The 21,631-nt window shown below is 37.5% G+C and overlaps 2 protein-coding genes across 7 annotated transcripts in view; both read right to left on the reverse strand.

The window, feature by feature from the left end:
• The window catches only part of arrb1 (arrestin, beta 1), a 63,163-nt gene extending 49,788 nt beyond the window's left edge, over positions 1 to 13,375 (reverse strand). Inside the window, exons 1-2 of one of the 3 annotated variants that reach the window (XM_084419119.1) lie at positions 12,898 to 13,240; positions 12,740 to 12,798 (exon numbers count right to left, since the gene is read on the reverse strand). In XM_084419119.1, the coding sequence (XP_084275245.1) occupies positions 12,740 to 12,759 (20 nt within the window). In that variant the 5' untranslated portion in view covers positions 12,760 to 12,798; positions 12,898 to 13,240. Of the gene's footprint in view, positions 1 to 12,739 lie in introns of all 3 variants that reach the window. The other 2 variants (XM_084419118.1, XM_084419117.1) reach the window with 2 other exon arrangements.
• Positions 13,376 to 18,747: 5,372 nt separating this feature from the next.
• Positions 18,748 to 21,631, reverse strand: part of atg16l2 (ATG16 autophagy related 16-like 2) — a 43,368-nt gene continuing 40,484 nt past the window's right edge. For 3 of the 4 annotated variants that reach the window (XM_084419113.1, XM_084419116.1, XM_084419114.1), the window contains one exon: positions 18,748 to 19,439. In XM_084419113.1, the coding sequence (XP_084275239.1) occupies positions 19,346 to 19,439 (94 nt within the window). In that variant the 3' untranslated portion in view covers positions 18,748 to 19,345. The remainder of the gene's footprint in view (positions 19,440 to 21,631) is intronic. The other variant, XR_014628732.1, reaches the window with a different exon arrangement.

Below are 21,631 nucleotides of genomic sequence, written 5' to 3' on the forward strand. Positions count from 1 at the left end.
TTGCAGAAATGTGTTGATTTCTGAAGGGTCCCGAAACACCAAAGTTTTGGGGTGACTTTGTGTGAAGTCCCCTGAGACAGCATGCACATGGGTGAGGCTAACTCAACATTGCCAAATGTGATTGGTATGCAATAAAAAATCCCAGGGAAGTAACAAATCACTGGATTGGTTAAAATAATGAGCAGCATAAAATATTATTTTCTCTTTTTTTAATTTGACTTCAGAGTTGAAAGTGGGCTTAAAGGGTACATGGGCGGGTACACTTACCTTACATTTACGTGTATTGTTTTGCTGAGTATTTTGCCAATTTTAACCATATGGTAACATACAATACAGCTGATCAATTAACAAGCAGTAGTATTGTTACTTTTTTCAGATCAAAATATGAATACGTTTTACAGCGTACATTAACATTTTGCAAATTCATTACTTTTTCTTATGACCAACACAAAAAAACATCTGAATACAAGGAGCTTGTTGAGCAAAACATAAAGTCTGTATGTATGTTTGTGTCAGCTAAGGGCACAGCACAGAGACCACAAACTTGATGTTACCTGGCATATGACAAATCTAATTGCTTCCTCATGTCATGCAGGTCAAAGGTCAATTGACTATATCCAGCGATTTTACACATTTAACAATAAAATTGTGTCAATCATTCTGATGTGTCCTGTCTGAACACTGTTCACAACCAGTAAGACATTCCCTGCCTTATACTGCTCTGATGAAATACAACGTCACATTGTTTATGTGCAACTTTATGACTGACCGAAATGTTATTTTAGTATCACTGATATACTATAGTTATTGTTAATATTTTAAATTATAATTTTTTTTTCAATATTTTCTGGTTTGATTTTAACTTTGTTGTGTGTTTAATTTTTTATTTTTAATAAGGTTTTGGTTAGAGTTATTTTAGTACTTCAACTTTCAACAAAAATTTGAAATGTTGCTTTGGCAACAAAATAAAATAAAATAAAATTTAAAATAAAAGTTACATTTTTCAGGTTTTTATTTTTATTTAAAAATATTCAGTTAAAGGTATAGTGGAGGATTTTCCCCAATTTTAGAAAAGAACCGCCCTCTCCACTTTTTGAAAAAATGCACAAGCGCAACACTCTACCTGCTCCCGAGAGGGAACGCCTATTAAACGTGTGCACGAGAGAGCATGCACGAGCCTAGTGCGTGACTTGTGCCAGGGCTAGCATCGCTAATCATAGCTTAGCAGTGATTTTAAATGGATTTCTCCAAATAGCATGACAAACTTTACCTGTCGAGTAGAAACTTCACGACTGAGGCATCAGTGGGAAGCCCAACCTGTGCTTTTAGCGCACGCCAACGTGTGAAATATTCTCCCAAAAACACTCTGGTCTTGTTTCTTTCTTCAGAGGCCTTTCTCTTCTTGTCATACAATTCGTAGACACCTTTTCTCTTGCGACCCTCAGACATTTTGAAAAAACCCGGTGAGAACGGCGAGCTTCAATGAATGGCTGAAACCGTAGCTCACCACACATATACACCTGAAAGTGCGCATGCTCAGAAAGCGAAAACTACCTAGGGACGAGCACGTACGACGGCCTTACGTAAACATATCACCAGAATGATTGACAACTAGGAGGACCAATAGTCTTGATGATCCACCCGGAAAAAGAAAATCCTCCACTATACCTTTTAATGTTCATTTTATTGCAAGTAATGAAAATGTTTTTATGGGATTTAGTTTTAGTTTCAGTTTACAATAATAACCCTGAACTGAGGCAGTATTCAAGCATGCTCTCCAAAACTGGTTTAATATGCAACATTGAAAAATCGGATTATTTTCTTTGTGAATTGGTTTGTTTGTATGGCACATGATCATGAAGTGGTTGAAAATGTTGACCTGCTGACCTCTACTCAGTTATAGAAATGAGGTTCCCTAGGGCCCCGGTGTATCTGAGAGGCCCAACAAGATGATCTATAATAAATTCAGATCATTACTCCCGATAGGAAGATAATTTAATAACACTGGGGTCTATTTTCATTATCATACAGAGGGACCAACAAACCCTTAGGCTTGCTCTGGTCATATATTTAAAATGATATTGTCCATTTAAATCTCTCTTAAAACTCTATTTGTTTGTATCTTGTAGTGCAGCTAACATGTATGGCAGAGCTGCTTGACAGCAGTTTCACTTAAAATTACTGGTAGCTTTACAAACTCCAGTTTCAAAATAGCTTCTTCGACACTGGAAGGTGCACATACTGATCCCAGACTACTGTAAATGAGATCAGATCTGCAAAATTCTCATTTATTGTGCGTAGCTTAAACAGATTTTTGGCATAATTTTACGTTCCACTCTCCAAACACACTGGACATACTGTACACGTAACACTGTGACCAAACCATGTGCAAAGCAACAAAACATCCAGCCACAAGTCATTTATCTATGCTGAAACTGAAAATGGCAGTAAACACCAATCAGAATGCCAATCATACTTTATTCTTTAATATACCAGCCAGTGATGTTGTAGTCACAGATGTGCACATACTGTGATTTTACCAAGTACCCACACTCACACACACTCACAGCTGAACACACCTGTGTGTGTATTGAGTAAAAGGGTTACAGAAATAAAAGTGACTTGTATGCATATGCAGTATATATTTACAAAATAAACAGAAATGCAAGGGTACATTTTTGGGGGGATTTTACATGATTTTATTTCTCAGTGATCAAATTAGGTAGCATTTAGAAATGCAAGAGGGTAAAAATTATTTCTAAGTGATCAATGTATGTATGTATGTGTGTTTTCACACATGATTGTTGGGTGTACAGTAGGTAATTGGGAAATGATTGTAGCATTTACACAATATTGCCAAAAGTTTTGGGACGCCTGCCTTCACGTGCACATTAACTTTAATGACAACTCTTCTGGGAAGGCTTTCCTCAAGGTTTAGGAGTGTGTTTATGGGAATTTTTGACCATTCTTCTAGAAGCGCATTTGTGAGGTCAGGCACTGATGTTGGACGAGAAGGCCTGGCTCGCAGTCTCCACTCTAATTCATCCCAAAGGTGTTCTATCAGGTTGAGGTCAGGACTCAAACTCGCTCATCCATGTCTTTATGGACCTTGCTTTGTGCACTGGTGCGCAGTCATGTTGGAACAGGAAGGGACCATCCCCAAACTGTTCCCACAAAGTTGGGAGCATGAAATTGTCCAAAATGTCTTGGCATGCTGAAGCATTAAGAGTTCCTTTCACTGGAACTAAGGGGCCAAGCCCAACCCCTGAAAAACAACCTCACACCATAATCCCCCCTCCACCAAACTGTACACTTGGCACAATGCAGTCAGGCAAGTACCGTTCTCCTGACAACCACCAAACCCAGACTCGTCCATCGGATTGCCAGACAGAGAAGTGCGATTCGTCACTCCAGAGAACTCGTCTCCACTGCTCTAGAGTCCAGTGGCGCCGTGCTTTACACCATTGCATCCGACGCTTTGCATTGTACTGGGTGATGTAAGGCTTGGATGCAGATGCTCGGCCATGGAAACCCATTCCATGAAGCTCTCTGCGCACTGTTCTTGAGCTAATCTGAAGGTCACACGAAGTTTGGAGGTCTGTAGCTATTGACCCTGCAGAAAGTTGGCGACTTCTGCGCACTGTGCGCCTCAGCATGTGCTGACCCCGCTCTGTGATCTTACGTGGCCTACCACTTCATGGCCGAGTTGTTGTTGTTCCCAATTGCTTCCACTTTGTTATAATACCACTAACAGTTGACCGTGGAATGTTTTGTAGACTTATTGCACAGGTGGCAACCTATCACTGTGCCACGCTTGAGCTCCTGAGAGCAACCTATTCTTCCACAAATGTTTGTAGAAGCAGTCTGCATGCCTAGGTGCTTGATTTTATACAACTGTGGCCATGGAAGGGATTGGAACACCTGAATTCAATGATTTGGAGGAGTGTCCCAATACATAGTGTAAATGGCAGTGTTTTATAAATGATGGGGAATGGAATTCTTAGCATGTTTACGGCATTCAGCAGCCTGTTGCCAAATTATGAGATCATTTAATATTTAAAAAGAAGAGATAAATCAATAATCAATTAAGTATAAGTGTTACCCACGTTGAAGAAAAGTGTAGTTTGAAAGTCTAAAGACACTTATCAGGTGCAGTATATAGCAGCAGCTTTTCTTGTGTAATTGCATTTTTCTTACAAAAATACAACAACAAAACGGTTATAGGATTAAAGACATCTTCTATTATTGGATTCCATATCAATTTAATTGATTTGCCTCTTAACGGATCACGCACAACAGACGACATTCTAGACATTGAAACTGTGATTCAAGTGCTCATATGCATCATGGGAGATTCAGATTGGCAGGAGGATTCAAAAGCTACTGAAGAGCTCTGTGATACTCAAACAGTCCCACACAAAGACACTTAAAGCATAAAAAACATTCAAAGTGAACAATGAATCAGAAAGAATACTAATTTATTATAATTGTGGGAAGCACAAGTAGGACGCCAGTGCTGAAATCACTGCACAGGAGATCCCTAAAAGAACAATTCTAGAACTGAAGGCTTTTGAAATAAAAAGCACTTCAAGTAACAATAAACCATTAAGGGCTATAAAAATGTTAAACTTGCTTACTGCACCGGAAAGTCAGAAATCAACTCTGAATTTTAACGAGCGCATCAGTGCTGATAGCCTGATACAATCCTGAATAAGATTAAGTGCAAAAAAAAAAAAAAGAGAGAATTGTTATCTCACAAAAAAAGCACTTAAGCAAGAGTTGTAGATAATGCAAAAAACTTTATCACACAAAACATCAACTGCCAGTCAGGCCTGAGGCCTAGTTTCTGGATTTAATGGGGTGTCGATTCAGAAATAACATGGCTGATAATGCAAGTCCATAGATTTTCAGGGGGTTATGTTCCTACAACTTTCAAAGAGTAGAAGAGGAATTGATTCTTTAATGACCATGTTTTATTTCATGCAGTGTCTGGCTCTAATGGTCAAAGAACTGACAAATGTAGGGAGTTTTTTGTCCGTTTTAATCTAGGAACTCCAAACAGGTTATCCTGGTTACTCCAATATTGGCAGCTAGCCAGTAACAGATCATTGGGATATTTCTCAGCTTTAGGTTGCCTTTCAAGGTTAACTCAAACTTATCAAGTACTATTTGAAAGAATATGTGAAAAATAACAAGCATTAATCCTAATTTGGGGTTCACAAATATTCATGTTCATTCATTATACAATAACTAACTAACTGATTTATAAACTTGAAATGTTAAAAAAAAATGTATTTGTAGCAGTTATGCTCAGTTTGGTATCATTGTTACTGTCTTCTGTTCCTGTTAAGCCTGTCTTAGTTCTTAGTGTTCTTTTTTTCTCAGTTTCCCGCCACCAGTTAATCTTCTTGGTTACTCATTAACTAGATCACACCTGATAGTATTCAGTTCTGTATCTTATGTATATTAGTCCTTCAGTTCCTTCTGTTCCTTTGTCCGTTATTGTTTGCACAAGGCACAGTTTCGTTCAGTTTCTACCTTTGTGGATTTCCTGAGTTTGCTTATTTTAAAAAGTACGCTACCATTTCATCCTTTGTGCCAATCTCTTCATCATTATCGGACTAGAACGTGACAGAATAACGGACCTCAAAAGAAAATGAAAGTCGCAGCTATCAATGTTGTGCCACAAAGCTGTAAAGGACCGAAGGAAGGAATTATCATTTTATTTTCCAGGATGGCAGAAGCCTAGAGGACTATATGGAGGAGTTTCTTAACATCTGCCACCAAGCAACTTGCGATGACCTGACCCTAATGGAAGGTTTTCCTTGTTGGCTGGACGAAGACATCCGCTCTATGATGCCCAAGGGTGACACCTGCTGGAGTTTGGAGGAATACATCAATTTCACTCTATGGGTGGACGGATACTCCCTTTACTGTCGGCAAGGCAGAGGAGAACATCGGCAGCGTTTAGCCCCACCCAACATCCATCGTCACGTCACTGAATCCAGAGCCCAGCCAGCCATTAACCCCACGCACAGACTTTAGGCCAGAGCCCACCGCAGATGGGGAGCTCATGCCTGCCGCAATGAACGAGCCAGAGCCTAAGTTGAAGACAGAGCCTAAGCCCCACAGTGAGTCTGACCAGGTGTGTGAGCCGGCACAACCGTGCATCGCCGTGGGACTTGTAGTGGAGTTCAAGGGTATGGAAGAAAACCCTGCCCGCAATCCTGACACTGAGGTTGAGCTAAAACTGAATCTCCCATCTCCAATGGTCCTGCCCAGAACTACGTTTCCATTGTCGTCTTCATCAAAAAACACTTTAATCTTCTTATAATATTACATTGCATATCACCTCATTTGCATATCACCTCATTTCTGCATATCCTGCACCTTGAGTCTGAAAACAGTTCGTTCGAAGATTCAGGCTGTTTCTCAATATGCGTTCTTCAGCGATCTTGTGTCCTTGTGTTCTCGCTCTACGTCATCATCAACCGTTCAAAGTTTAATTCCAATACTCAAGAACGCAAGTACAGCGGAAGCATGAAAGTGCCCGGAAGTGTTCTTGATACCAAGGATGCATCGAAGGCAGACTTGAGATTATCGAACTGTCAGAAATCCCAGAAGACACTGCAGGCGGTCAACATACGGAAGTGAAGTAGGGGACTTTAAGTGAAACTTCTACTTTCATATTCTGGTTAATTTAGCTTTTTTTTGTGATGTAATTAAGTTGTAAAAAGCCAAACAATTATTATATTGACTACATTAAGTTGCTAACATTTGGGCTTATGTCTAAAAATATATATAATGATTAAGTATGTGTGGTCTTTATAATAATAATTTATTTAAAAAAAGGTTTTAATTTTTATGAATGTTTTTGTCTGCGGGTAAATACATATTTTTGGTTAATATGAAAGCTTTGCAAACAGACTTTTACAATATGGACTTCGACGGTATTGCCACAACAAGGTAACTGTGTTAATTCTAATGCCTAAATTCTAAATCTGTGATCAGCAATTTCTGATATGTAATAATTCATGTACACCCTAGTGAAAAATGTATATACCAAAATGTATTTGAAATACATTTATTTTATGCTAAATATAATGCAAATACATTTACATATTTATTTACATACACATGTAATACTAGCTATTTCATATGCAAATATGTTAGCCAATCACAGCAGTGGGCGTTTACACTGAAGTCTCACATCAGAGACGCCACTTCAAACACAGCGTTCAAATCAAAGGGCTAAAATCAGGGTAAGAAAAACGTCTTTTATTTATAAATACAATGACAATATTTGATGTCAAAATCATACTAACAATATAAGAGTACTACCCCTGGAAACATTATAAAACAGTGCAGTTCATGACCCCCTTAAATAAACATTTACGGTCTGAACCAAACCCTTTTTTTTAAGTTGGTCTAAGTATCCAGGAAATAACCTAGATGAACAAATATTGTAAAAGCCCTGTTTGTTTTTAGTTTATGATACTAATGCATTAACTAATCCTACTCCTACTACTAATCCAACTAATCGAACCTAACTGTAAAGTGTTACCTGAATGTCTTATTATTAATGTTGTGAGAAGGGTGGTTTAAATAGGTATAATAACAGAGAAAAGTAATTTTTGATCAGTGTATTTAAGGTAACAACAACATCTACAAGTAACATAATCATGTATGAAGCAATACATGATTGCTAAGGATGCACTTCTTTTTACTTCTTGATCTCACTGGCTTGGAGGTATGCAATTTCCAGGAGCCAGAGTGTACAGGTATTTATCGGAACTGCCAGGAAACTCATATCTACAAATTCTTAAGCTGTTACAATGAGCACTTTCAAGAAAGAGCTAATCACTGCGAGGTTAATGCAACTGTATCTATGAAAGAATTCAACGAATGTGTTTAAAACAATTATTAACAAGTAAACAACACATTTTCGAGCACGGCATATTCGACTTTTCTCTTACATTTATATTTTTATGCATCATATTTCTTCTAGGAATGCGCCAATCTGACACTCAGTATCTTATTGGTCCAATCAGGTATCAATCAAACAGGACTGCTCCAAATTCGATACTGGTATACCAATTTGCGGTAAAATTGTTTTTTTGCAGATTGCATTGGGCACGTCATTCTCCATTCAACATTCAAACAGAATGTCACATTCGGGTAAGGTAAAACTCGGTAAAACTCTCTTCAAGATGTTCTAACATTCCCGCTTTTTACGCATAAACTGAACATAAAGGCCTGTGCTTTTGTTTAAAAAGAATGTATTTTGCTGGATATTTTTGGTGATTCTGAATGATGCGGTACTTGAAATTGGGTGTCTGTTAGAGGAGAGCATGGGAGTAGCAGAGTGAATGAAACATTCATTATGGAACGAGATTAAAAGCAAATCGTCATGCGTCCAGAATAGGTGCTTTTGTGTCACTCTGCATTGGAGTATCATACTGTTTTTTTTTGCAATCAGAGATTAAGGTTTAGACTATGTTTTTGTTCTGTCGTATCTATCATATCTGTTGTCATATTAAAAAATCTGCGTCATACATTGCAAAAAAAAACTGTTTATTGTCTGTATTTATTTATATATTATTAACTATTACAAATGCAATTTTGTAATGTCACAAATATAAAAAATAAACAATAAGGGTTTGAAATAAAATTAGTAAATCATATCAGAATTTTCATTTCCAAATGAACTATTTATTTATGTGGGTGATTAATGACCAATATAAACTGTAATGTGGTCTGTCTGTTTTACTTTTTTAATTAATCGACAACACTAATGGAACCAGACTTTAATAAATTGTCAAAGGTTTAAAAATATGTCTATTTGAATAAGGGGTACTGCCTAAGAGTTTGGTTGTAACTAGCTCAATTATATAGCCAGATTCCAAAATGGAGTTTTCGCAGCGATGCCATATAAGAACTATTTTGGGTTCAACTTCCTCAAGAACCTAACAATAAACAGTAGGGGTGTAACGGTACATGTTTTCTTCCCAAACCGTCACAGAACAGATGTCACAGTTCGGTGCATACAGTCAGACAACGAAAGCAGTCAGTCACAGGCGATCCACACTCCAATCCAGAAGGGGGCATGCGTGGTAACGCAACACTGTTTGCTAACCGCCACAACAAGAAGAGACATGCACCAACCCAAAACAAGAGTTCAGATGGCATGCAAGAGCTTGCTAGTAGCCTATACGCTGTTTCGATTCATTTTTAAAAATGTAAATGTAGCAGACTTCAAGTGGATCGATCGGCTACATAAACACGCTCCTCAAGAAAGAGGGATCCTGTCTGTTTTCTTTATTTTACAAAAGCACAATGTTTCATTTTTATTGTGAGTGCTGAGTGTACACAAATAAAAATAGACTGTACCAACTATCTCAGGGGGGACTAAATGCCGCTAGGTGGAACAAACTGTAATTTGCACTACTGTCTGTTCAAAATAATTGAAAAGAAATCTAACATTGGGGATTTGTTGCTTTTTCCTGTTGTACCGAACTCATATCGAACCGTGACCCCAAAACTGAGGTACGTACCGAACCATGACTTCCGTGTACCGTTACACCCCTAATAATAACTTCTTAAAGGGGTGATAGAATGCAAAACCAAGTTTACCTTGGCATAGTTGAATAACAGCAGCTCAGTGGGTAAAATGGCCATACACAGAATCTCAAAATCCTATGTCACCTTCTTAATATGAAAATCTCAAACCTTTAAACTGCAGCTGTAAAATGGTCGGATCTCAAATCAGCTCAGATGTGACGTAACACTTGTATTATTAGGGGATTTCCTTATTTGGATCTGGTCTGTACCTTTGTTACGCCCCTAAATTTGCATTCACACAGCCCACTTTCTAGGCCCAGGAATATCAATGGTGGTCGTGCAGTCAGACACAGTTTAGCCGCAATGGCTCGAGAATGACGAGTTCTCGTGGTGGCTAAAGCCGGTGCCTGGAAATGTATACGAGGCAAACTGCGCCGTTTGTCGAAGACGTTTTAAACTGGGTACAATGGGAATCAAAGTATTTTAAAAATCATTTTCTCCTTCAAAAGAACTGTATTTCTCTAGAGGTCTTTGGCTGCTGTCAATTTTGATTTCTTGGGGGCTGTTTACACCTGGCCACTTCATGCGTTTTCTGTGGTCGTATAGCTATCCGATCGTGAAAAGACCAGGTGTAAATGCCCTCCGAAACGCATTCGAGACGGATTTGAATCCGATCGCTCAAACCACTTCAGGAGGAGGTCTGGGCCACATTCCAGACGAAACTAGCCAGTGTAAATGCATTTGTTGTTTAAACCACATATGTAAATTGTACTCCTCCCAAAAATGCTAAGAAAATAAACGCGTGAGAGCGTGTTATAATAATAATAATAATACATTTTATTTATAGGCGCCTTACATGACACTCAAGGACACCTTACAAACACAATAAAACAATCAACAGTAATCAAATACTCATTATTAAAACCTTGGATACCAGTATTAAAATATAAAAATAATCACATAAAAGCCTGCCGGAAAAGACGGGTCTTAAGGCGAGATTTAAAAACATGAATACTTCCACTGTTTCGCACATCCTGTGGCAGCAGGTTCCATAAATAAGGAGCTGCATGACTAAAAGCTCGGGCTATATGACATGTTATAGCCAGATATGATAACGCTACTGCAACACGCATCACCGCAGATGAGCAGCTGAGCGTCTATTCATCAAGTCAACGTGCAAACTATCGCAAAATCATCACACAACACATAACACACAATCATCATCATTAAAGGTAGAGAAACGAAATGATCTTACCAGGGCTGTTGCCACTCTCTCTTATTGCGGTCTTTGATTTAGAAATTTTAGCTGATGATCAATAAAATCCAGTCCAAAACAGGATTTAAATCCGTTTTGCAAAAACACATTTATGTGACCAGGTGTAAATGGAATCGTTTTGATAAATCAGATAGCTATCCGATATGAGAAAACGCATGAAGTGGCCAGGTGTAAACAGCCCCTTGGATATTGTCTGCTCTGCTGATATGAAAAGCTCACTGTATATTGTAATGCAATGATATTTTGTGATATGTGATGATTTATATATATGTGTACGTGTGTATTTCCATTGCAGGTTCGGTCTTAAATTTCATATACGGTGGTATTAAAAAGGTCTTAAAAAGACTTCAATTTAACTTGTTCATATCTGTAGACACCCTGTAGCTATTGTTATCTAGCAGGTACAGTTACAGTGTGACGGTTTGGTTTAATTGAAATATTTATTCGATAGTAGTTTAGATACACAGTGAGTGCTGCCAATCTTCATTGGGTATGTTGCCTCGTTGTAAACCAACCAATCAGCGTGCAGCTCATCTAAATATTCATGAGCATAGTATAAAAGGAAGAAAACCGCTTGTTTCGTTCTGGGGCTATTTCTCAGGGTTGCATTAGGGCGTATAAAAGAGCCATGGGGGCATTTTCAGCCCAACCAATGTTACATAACCTATTTGGATACCTTAAGGAACAGTGTGAAATACCCTATAAAATCATTCTATCACCCCTTTAAAAGAACCATTTTCCTCATTGTGAAGAACATTTCAATAATAAGAAGAAACTTTTTACACCTTAAAGAGCCTTTTGTGCAATAGAAAGGTTCCATGGATGTTAAACGTTCTTCAAAGAACCATAGATGCCAATAAAGAACATTTTTAAGCATGCAGATGATTTTGACGAGTGAACTGTTGAGTTATATCATAAAGCTTTGGGCTTTGAACACTGAACTGGCACACAATCCTGCTGAGAGTTTAGAAACAGTGGGTAGGCTTATGTCCTGGTCAAATGTGACCTTGTGTGAAATGTCAAATATCAATGGAAATGGCACTGTGCCAAAACAGTTTACCTCCACCAACCTCTAAAACCTTCCTAGAGAACTGAAGCAAATGAATTACAGATGAAACAAATGGGTTACATTAATGCAGTGGTTTCTGAAGGGTTGCAGTTTTGTTCCTGCTTGGGTCACAGAGAGGCGGGGATAAAAATGCAACTGACCATTTGGCTAATTGTCCATTTAGCATAGCAAATAGGCTGTGCTGTGCAAGTGCTCAAGAGGGCAGGTCCAAATCCAGCCCGTGTCCCAATCACGTTCTCTCCCTCCACTTACCTGTCCAGTTTCACTGTTTTCAACTGAAGTAATACAACACCATTTTTTTTTTTTTTTTTTTTTTTAACTGTAAAATGCTAGTAAAAACCTGCTAATTGGTTAACAGTAAGTTTCCTTACTATATGCGGGGGAAACTGTAATAGAACAAGCCTTTCGCGTTTCATGCAATTCTTCAGTAAAATACTGTTTAATGTAACGTTTTTTGCACGTAAAAATAACAAATAATCGTATATTTTACAGTGAAAAGCTGATAACATATTCAGAGTTTGCTTGTTTTTCATTTTAATAATTGTTTCTTCTTAGTTTTTTGTTATCAGTTATGTACATTAGAGTTGTATGTTATTATGTTGTTAAATGTATGTTTATTGCATTATTTTAGTGTCATGTGATTATGGTGTTTTGTTTTGCACCGTATGCATTGCAAACTGACAGTAGCTAACTGACTGCGTTGAGCCACTGTGATGTTAAATGGCCAATTACATCTAGAACATAGAATAAAAAACAAAACAAAAAAACAAAACAAAACAATTGTACAGTACAATGTCCTCCTGTAGCTAATCCATCTGAAACACACGGCTTACCTTGTGCCTTTATCACCCATCGCGAGGATCTGCGTGCGACACGTTCCACAGAAACTCTTCTGCTAGTGGGGAAAAAGATGAGAGGGGATGACGAGAAAAGAAAAGAGCCGATGGAAAACAGGAGGATGGAGAGAAAGACTGAAAGAAAGATAATTTACTACGCTGCGTTATAGAACCGCTGTCACTTAAGCAGCTCTCCTTGCGGTTTGAGAGCTTTCCAGATGAATCCAATTACAGGAGCATCTTCCACTGACGCTTGCCAACAGACAAACCCCGCGTTTCCAAATAAAACACGCGAAAGCCGGCGATTCTTCGCTGTTCTGCTCTGGTTTAAGAGTCCTTCAGGTGGGAATTTATTAAAAATACGTTAAATGCTGTGGTGTAAGTCCTAAAGCTATAGAAGCGTCCGTTTGATATCCACGCTGCCTCCGTCTACCAGAGGCTCTCACCCTCCCTTCCGCTGTGCTTCTCTCACTAACATACACTCGCTGCTGTCTCTCCTCCTCTCTGGGTGTGTGAGGGTATGTGTGTGAGCGGGTGCTGAGGTGAGGTTAGTGGGTGATGATACTCTCCAACGCTGAGCAGATATTCTCAGCTCGCCATCACTGTGTGAAACGAGCGCGCGCGCTGTCTGTCGCCGAGGCGACGGATGAAGCATTATTTAAATTTTGACATTGACATCATTTAAAGTGGTGTCTCATTTCTGTTCTCTCCCTAAGCAATAAATCAATATTGGACAGGATAAATCATATCAATCAGTCATTGAGTGGGTTCAAGATGGTTTTATTAATTGAAAAATCATCCTTTATGTTTTTAGAGTGTTTATCACGTTTATATATATATATATATATATATATATATATATATATATATATATAAATATAAAGAGTTGTTACTGGTTTACAGTATCAGTTCAGTAAAATAGCCTAAATTTGTTTCATACAGGAACTGAAATTAAGATTTCTAAAAAATAAATCATCAACCAAGATGCAGGGTATGGAAGTTTGTTCCCGCCACTGAATAAAAAAATAAAAAAAGAAGTTGCTACTTTTTATCTTACAATTTGGACTGTTTTTCTCTCTCAAAGTTGCATAAACTCGCCAATTTCGAGAAAAAAGTCAGAACTGACAGAAAAAAGTACGAATTACGAGAAAAAAGTTAAAAATTATAAAGTCAGAATTGCAAGACATTTTTCTCGCAATTCACCCTTTCGCTGGGAGTTTGATTGACAGGCTATCTGACCAATCATAATCCCGCCATCCGCCATTTTGTCCGGCTAAGAAGTCAGGAGAGTTAGTAGATTAACGTCGGTGGACTTGTACTTGAAAAACGGTTTGTACTGATGTCTTTCCGCGGTTGAAACAACATTCCTTCTGATGTTCATTCATTTTTATTTGATACTATAAATGAACTAGAAGGAAGTTGATCGGTTCACAAGCAGCTTTGCTACGGCGATCTGTCATGACACATTAAAGAGTCACACAACGGTATTTATTGTTTAAATTTCTTAAAGAAAAGACAAAATTTGAAAGCTGAGACTTTGTTTCATATCAAAAGTAACCTGCTCTGTCCTCTCTGTTACGCGTTGTATGTGTCCGCGATGTATTTGTATATTGAGAACATGATGTGTGGGTGTGAGAGCGCTATGGCTTGTCGGACATATCAGTAACTAAAGAGGGCGGGGCGGGTCTTTGCAAACGGTCAATTGCGAGTTTATAGCCACTTTCACACAGCAATCCTGGTAAATTACCGTAACATTATCAGAATGACTTTACTGGTAAATGCACAAATATGCTGTTCACATAAGCAACAGCATTCTGGCTTTTTACGGTAAGAGACCATTTACACATCAGCTTCAAAATACCGGTAACTTCTGTGATGTCAGAAATTATCAGAAATTATCTTTAAAGGATTAGTTCACCCCAAAATGAAAATTTCCTAATAATTTACTCACCCCAATGCCATCCAAGATATCCATGTCTTTCTTTCCTCAGTGGGAGAGAAATTATGTTTTTTGAGGAAAACATTTCTGGATTTTTCTTCTAACAATGGACTTCATTGGTTACCATCGTTTTTAAGTCCAAATCAATGCAGTTTCAAAAGTCTTTGAAGTGTTTAAACGGGCTGTACACGATCACAGCTGAAGAAGAGGTTGTTATCTAGCGAAACGATAGGTCATTTAAAAAATTTTTTTTTTAATTTATAGACTTTTTACCTTCAATAGTTCGGATTGAGCTGATCAACAAACGGACAGGGAACTACGTCATCACGTTGAAAGGTCACGCCGGCGCCGGCAAAACTATTTGAACTACTATTCATATTCATCAGAATGTTATTCATATACTATTCATATTCACTGAATACTATTACTATATATATAACAGCAAACAATACTATTTGAACTATCCTCCTACGTACGGTCGCATTGTAAACAGTGGGGCGGTACTTCTGCCGGCGCCGGCGTGACCTTTCAACGTGATGACGTAGTTCCCTGTCCGTTTGTTGATCAGCTCAATCCGAACTATTGAAGGTAAAAAGTCTATAAATGATCTTTTTTTTTTTTTTAAATGACCTATCGTTTCGCTAGATAACAACCTCTTCTTCAGCTGTGATCGCGTACAGCCCGTTTAAACACTTCAAAGACTTTTGAAACTGCATTGATTTGGACTTAAAAACGATGGTAACCAATGAAGTCCATTGTTAGAAGAAAAATCCACAAATGTTTTCCTCAAAAAACATAATTTCTCTCCCACTGAGGAAAGAAAGACATGGATATCTTGGATGGCATTGGGGTGAGTAAATTATTAGGAAATTTTCATTTTGGGGTGAACTAATCCTTTAAACGCAGTGCCGTTGTCTTCATCTGCCCGCGTGAGGAAAAGCGCTTTAGTTTCACTATCTGTTCAATTTGACATCAAATTGGTGATCAAACAGAATGCGTTTTTACTCTTAAAAATGCGAGAGACGCGCATGATAGTAGGCGGCATGGTCTCGAGCGCGACATGTTGAAAAAGCTGCGAGATGTGGCGCAACGGTCAAATATGATAATTTAGTGCATATTTAAATAGAAAACATATTAAAAAGCTTACTGTAAACAGCGCAGAGTAATCATGTCATCTTCATAAGTCTTTATGATTGGCCCAAAGCAGACTTCTTTCGTCAGCGCATTCTGACTTCGTACGTGATCATACCGGTAATCTTCATTCCATGTTCACACAGAGCACATTACTGGTAATTTACTGGTAATGTTACAACTTCCCTTACTGGTAAAATGCCGGAACCAATTTACCGGAATTTTTGAAAAGGTCCTGTTCATACATGATCTGTTACCAGTAATTTGCCGGTAAATTACCAGTAAAGACTGAATTGTTTCGCAAATCAGATTTTTTCTTCAATTATGAAATTTTTTATCAGAATTGCGAAAAAATACACTCACAATTCTGAGAAAAAAAGTCCGAATTGCGAGATGTAAACTCGCAATTGTGAGAGAAAAAAGTGGCAATTACCTTTTTCATTTTTTATTCTGTGGCGGAAACAAGCTTATGATAATAGCCTAATGATATTAAGATTTAAAATGACATATGACATCAGATATTACACAGCAATACCCAGCATTTCATAATTACTTCACTGTTATGACAAAAAAGTGTAACTCTTAAATACTCTAAATATTCTAAAATGAATGCTAAAATCGTGTTAAATTGGCACTTTCCAAAAATAGGATAAAATTTGGTATCCCATTACACTTTTATTAGACACCAATCCAAAGTTCTTTTTAACACATTTTAAAACACATCAAATCTCTCAAACATTTACATTTCAAACAGTTACTGTAAGAAAAAATATCAAAAAACGTATGGTGCACATGCTATCACCAACTACAAACAAACAATTTAGTCTCAAACTATTGAAACTCTACAAAGTGATAAACCCTGTTACAGTACTCACAACACAGTTAGCCGGTTTACCACAGTTAAATATTTTACTATTTAATTTTGATGTTCATTTAATGTAGAAAACATCTGAAAGGGTTTAAACTATGTCATGACATGAATGTTGATGTTTCAGGACCTATTTTTAACCTACAGTATTAATAGAAAGTGCCTATTAGAACAAAGACAAGCATGGACTTATTCTTATTCGCTGTAAACAACAGACTTCATCATCAAACTCACTTTTGGTCCTTACTCTGTAGGTTTGCATGGTATAGGCTAATATAATAATATACATTTTCAGATCATGAAAAACATTTAAACATATTCAATCTATCAATCTTTTCTTTCCATTGCATTGCAACATTATTTTCATGACAGCAAGTACATTTCCATTTCAATTCTCATTACGACATGGTGAAAAATCTCTGTCATTGCCATAATATATGCATACATGTAAACTTATAAAGTAAAGTATTTTTAACTTGTAAAGTTTTAACTATGGTAGAATTGGTTTTATTTATGCTGATATTATTTTTATAATCAATAATTGTGAATCGCTAATACCTTCTTGTTTTCTTATTATTCAAGGATGAAATATGACCTGGACATGTTATAATTTTACAATAACTCACAATACAAGGATTTACTGTAAAATCAGTGATTTCTGTGGCACATACCAAATCATAGCAACAATATGGCGGTTTTGGGTTAATAAATATTCTAGACTTTACGTTAAACTCTCTGGTCCAACAGCTGACACGAGTAAGATGGGCATTAGACTTTCCTCAGATAGCCTAATTAAGTTGCAGATGAACACAGCAGATTAAATGACATGCCGGTCTGTGAATTACGCTGGACTTGTGTGATCTCTGATGGCAGTAATTTGGTTCTTCAAAGTCAGTCAGAGACCGAAGGCCCTTTTAAATGCTAATCTGAGCGCAGTTTAACAGTGAGCATACTGGGTCTCTATGGCAGCACTAAAGAGTGTGGCGGAGGGCAAGGCTTCCTCTCATTCATTTTTAAAACACCAGTCCCTTTTTATAAGAGTCAATCCAGTATAACTGAGCTCTTCCCTGAGGCAGTGATTAACAACATGGGGTCTAAATGTCACTAGACCACTAGTGAAAATGTTTCTATTTTGCATTTTTCGAAGTTAATACCAATTAAAAATCATTTATATTTCATAACAAATTATATTAGCAGCATAACAATTTGAGTATTAAACCTCAAAATATGATATTCGGTGCGTCTCCCTTTTGCTTTCATTTCAACAAGCTGTATGAACTTTGTGCAAACCTGAAGATCATGTTATTCTGCACGTGATATCAATCATTATCATAATGATAATGTCACAAATTTGCTTTAGTAGATTTCATTAGTGATCAATAAGATGATCAAATAAATCATAATGATTCAGATTTTCATTGTGGTATAAGACATCTGATAGATATTACGGTTCAACAGTTTTGGTGTCTGTAAGATTTTAAGACAAACTCACTTCTGCTCACCAAGGTTGCATTTATTTGATCACATCAAAAACAGTAATATTGTGATATTTTATTTTAATATATTGTAAGTGTAATTTATTCCTGTAATGGCAAAGCTGAATTTTCAGCATCAATACTCCAGTCTTCAGTGTCACATGATCCTTCAGAAATCATTCTAATATGATGTTTTGCTGCTCAAGAAACATTTCTTATTATTATCAATGTTGAAAACAGGTAATATTTTTGTGGAAACCACAATAAAAAAAAAATTTCATGATTCTTTGATGAATAGAAGTTTAAAAGAGCAGCATTACTTTTATTTTTTTTGTAACATTATAAATGTCCTTACTGTCACATTTGATCAGTTTAATGCATCCTTAAATATTATTTTCATAAAAAAAAACTTATAAAATAAGTATTTTTCATAAAAAATATTTTTTAAAGTATATATATATATATATATATATATATATATATATATATATATATACATACATACATACATATATATACATATAAATATATATATATATATATATATATATACACACACACACATACTTTTTTAATATTTATATCTCTTTTTGCATTGCATTCAAGAATCAAAGTCATTGTGTGACAATATACAATGGGCTTTAACCAGGCATTGACAATTGTGTCTGTGTTTTGGTCTCTAAAAATAGGGCTGATATGCGAATAGGCTCAGGTCGAGTTTCCACGTATTCAGAAATGTGCTGTCATGTACTTAAAACTGGTTGGCTCCATTTTGTTCATGTTTCCCTTTGATATCAAATCCCAGAGGCTGAAATATCTGGTGTATGTCAAGAGAGTCTCAGATTTTAAAGTGGCTGGCAATTATAGTAAGAAGTCAAGCAACAGGAAGGCCTACAAATGCTTCACCACGTCCTGCGTCAGTAATTCATTTGTAACAAGGTTTCAAAACAAAACCCAGACAGCTCCGCTCGACAGTCGCCAGCCCCCTGTAACATTAGCACATCTGTTTGTGCTTTTGAATGACACGGCTTCTTAGTAACAACGACTGTCACAACACTGAGGGTCGTGCTCTTGACGGAGCGCAGAGTGTGAGCTTTTCCCAACAAGGTTGTGTTGTGATGACATCCCTGAGTGCATTTCCAGGAGTGATTTCAGTTGATAAGATGGAAAAAGGGAGCCCATGTCTGGTCTCAGATATCACTCCAGAGCACAGCTCGACGGCTCTTGTCCACGCTAACCACGTATTCGCCCGACAACGACCAGGCTACAGCGCTTATTGGAGCACTGCAAAAAGAATTAAATCTTAGAATTCAATTTAAAGGCAAAATTAAAGATATAATTCACCACATCCCACACACAAAAATCAGCAAAAGTGGAATTATAGACACAAAAAGCACCATAAAAGTGGTCCATACAACTAAATTATGGATTCCAATTATTCTAATGTCATCCTGAATACCAAGATACAGCTATGTGTGAGAAACAGACATAAATTTAAGTTAACGGAGTGTCTATTTACACTTAGTGCAAATAGCTCGCCTTGTAGGCAGAGGCTATTTACACTAACTCCACCCACTGACGTCTGGTTGGGCAGACACATTTACAGAAGACGATGGATGGTCAACAGTAGCAATAGTGTAGGGTTAGGCACATGACAGGAAGTTGTGACGCAAATCAACCCAAGTTTGAATCTGTCTTTTTCCGAACTCGCGGCATCCATTTAATAATTTTAATAAATATGATCATTTACACTCTTATGTTATTATTGCATACCGTTTAATGTACAACAACACTGAGGTGCAAATAGTATCTGCCACTATTTATAAGTATAAATAGCATCTAACTACTATTTACACTTTTTGCAAAGAAAATACTGCAATTTTACATAGTGTAAATAGAATCTATCACTATTTTCACCTATTGTAAAAGCATATAGCTAAGAAAATGCTGCTATTTTCACTTAGTGTATATATAATCTATTGCTACTTTCACTTAGTGTGAATATAGTTGTAATCGAAAGTATTCAACCCCCATTGCAAATCAGGTTTACCGGCACAATTTACAGACTTTCAGCTGTTTGCAAGGAACAAATCAAACAAAAGTAATTGAAATAGCTCAACACAACAAATGTTTCAAGTGGTTTCCCCAAATTCAACTGAAAATGCAACTTTTAATGACTTCTGCAGTCTCAAAAATTATTCAACCCCTTCATGTCAAGCATATTTAGTACTTAGCAGAACACCCTTTTGCTGTTATGACCTGCTGCAAACGAGATGTATAACCAGACACCGGCTTCTGGCAGCGTTTCTGACTAATCTTAGCCCATTCCTCATGAGCAATGGCCTCCAGTTCAGTAATATTCTTGGGTTTGCATGTTGCAACCGCCTTCTTCAAATCCCACCAGAGATTTTCTATTAGGGCTGCACGATTAATCGCAATAAAACCGCACGTGATTTGGCAAAGGCTGTGATTATTTTATGCGCAGCTTGTCAGTGGAGTGCGGCTGATTGGCAGTAAATACTGCCCCATCTGAACGCCAGAGGGCGCTCTCATGCAAACACGATAAATATGCCCCGCCACAGAAGTACAATAATGCGCATCATTCCAGGAAAACCCCAATCGCTGTAGCTGAATAAACAGAAGATTGAAACGCTTTGATTAAACACTTATAAATACACGACTGCCTTATTCTGTGTAAGAAGGCACATCATCTCACAGAAGGATGCTCAACTGTCGTTATGAAGTGAGTTTGGAGTAAATGCATGTTATTAAATGTTGTCTGTTGTTGGACAAGAGGTTCATAAATGCTTCTCATGTTTTGGAAAGATGTTTGACGCGTGTTGTTTTTTCAAATGCACGTTATAAGTGACTCAAACTCACAGTGCTTTCAGATGGAGCCGCATTTACAGAGCCGTACATCAATGACAAGCTGCGCATAAAAAAAAATAATCGCAGCCTTTGCGATTTTAAAATCGCAATAAGCCATCTCAATTTAAGTGCGATTACATGTAAATTGCGATTAATCGTTCAGCCCTATTTTCTATGGGGTTCAAGTCAGTACCTGATGGCCACTGATGGCCACAAACTTCCAGGACTTCTTCTGCAACCAAACCTTAGTGGAATTTAGGGTATGCTTGGGATCATTGTCCAGTTGGAACGTCCAATGACGCCTAAGCTTCAGCTTCATCACTGACGGCATGACGTTTTCTCATAGGATTTCTTGATTCTTCAATAAATCCATCTTGCCTTCTACACGCTGCAGGTTTCCAGTGCTAGAGGATACAAAGCAGCCCCAGAGCATCACCGAGCCCCACCATGCTTAACTGTAGGCAGAGTGTTCTTTTCAGCATATGCTTCATTCTTCTTCCTCCAGACATACCGCTGATCCATAGAGCCGAAAAGTTCCAGTTTTGTTTCATCGCTCCACAGAACAGAATCCCAAAACCTCTGTGGCTTATTTATATGATTTTGAGCAA

The sequence above is a fragment of the Rutilus rutilus genome (assembly GCF_951802725.1).
Source record: "Rutilus rutilus genome assembly, chromosome: 9".
NCBI lineage: Eukaryota > Metazoa > Chordata > Actinopteri > Cypriniformes > Leuciscidae > Rutilus > Rutilus rutilus.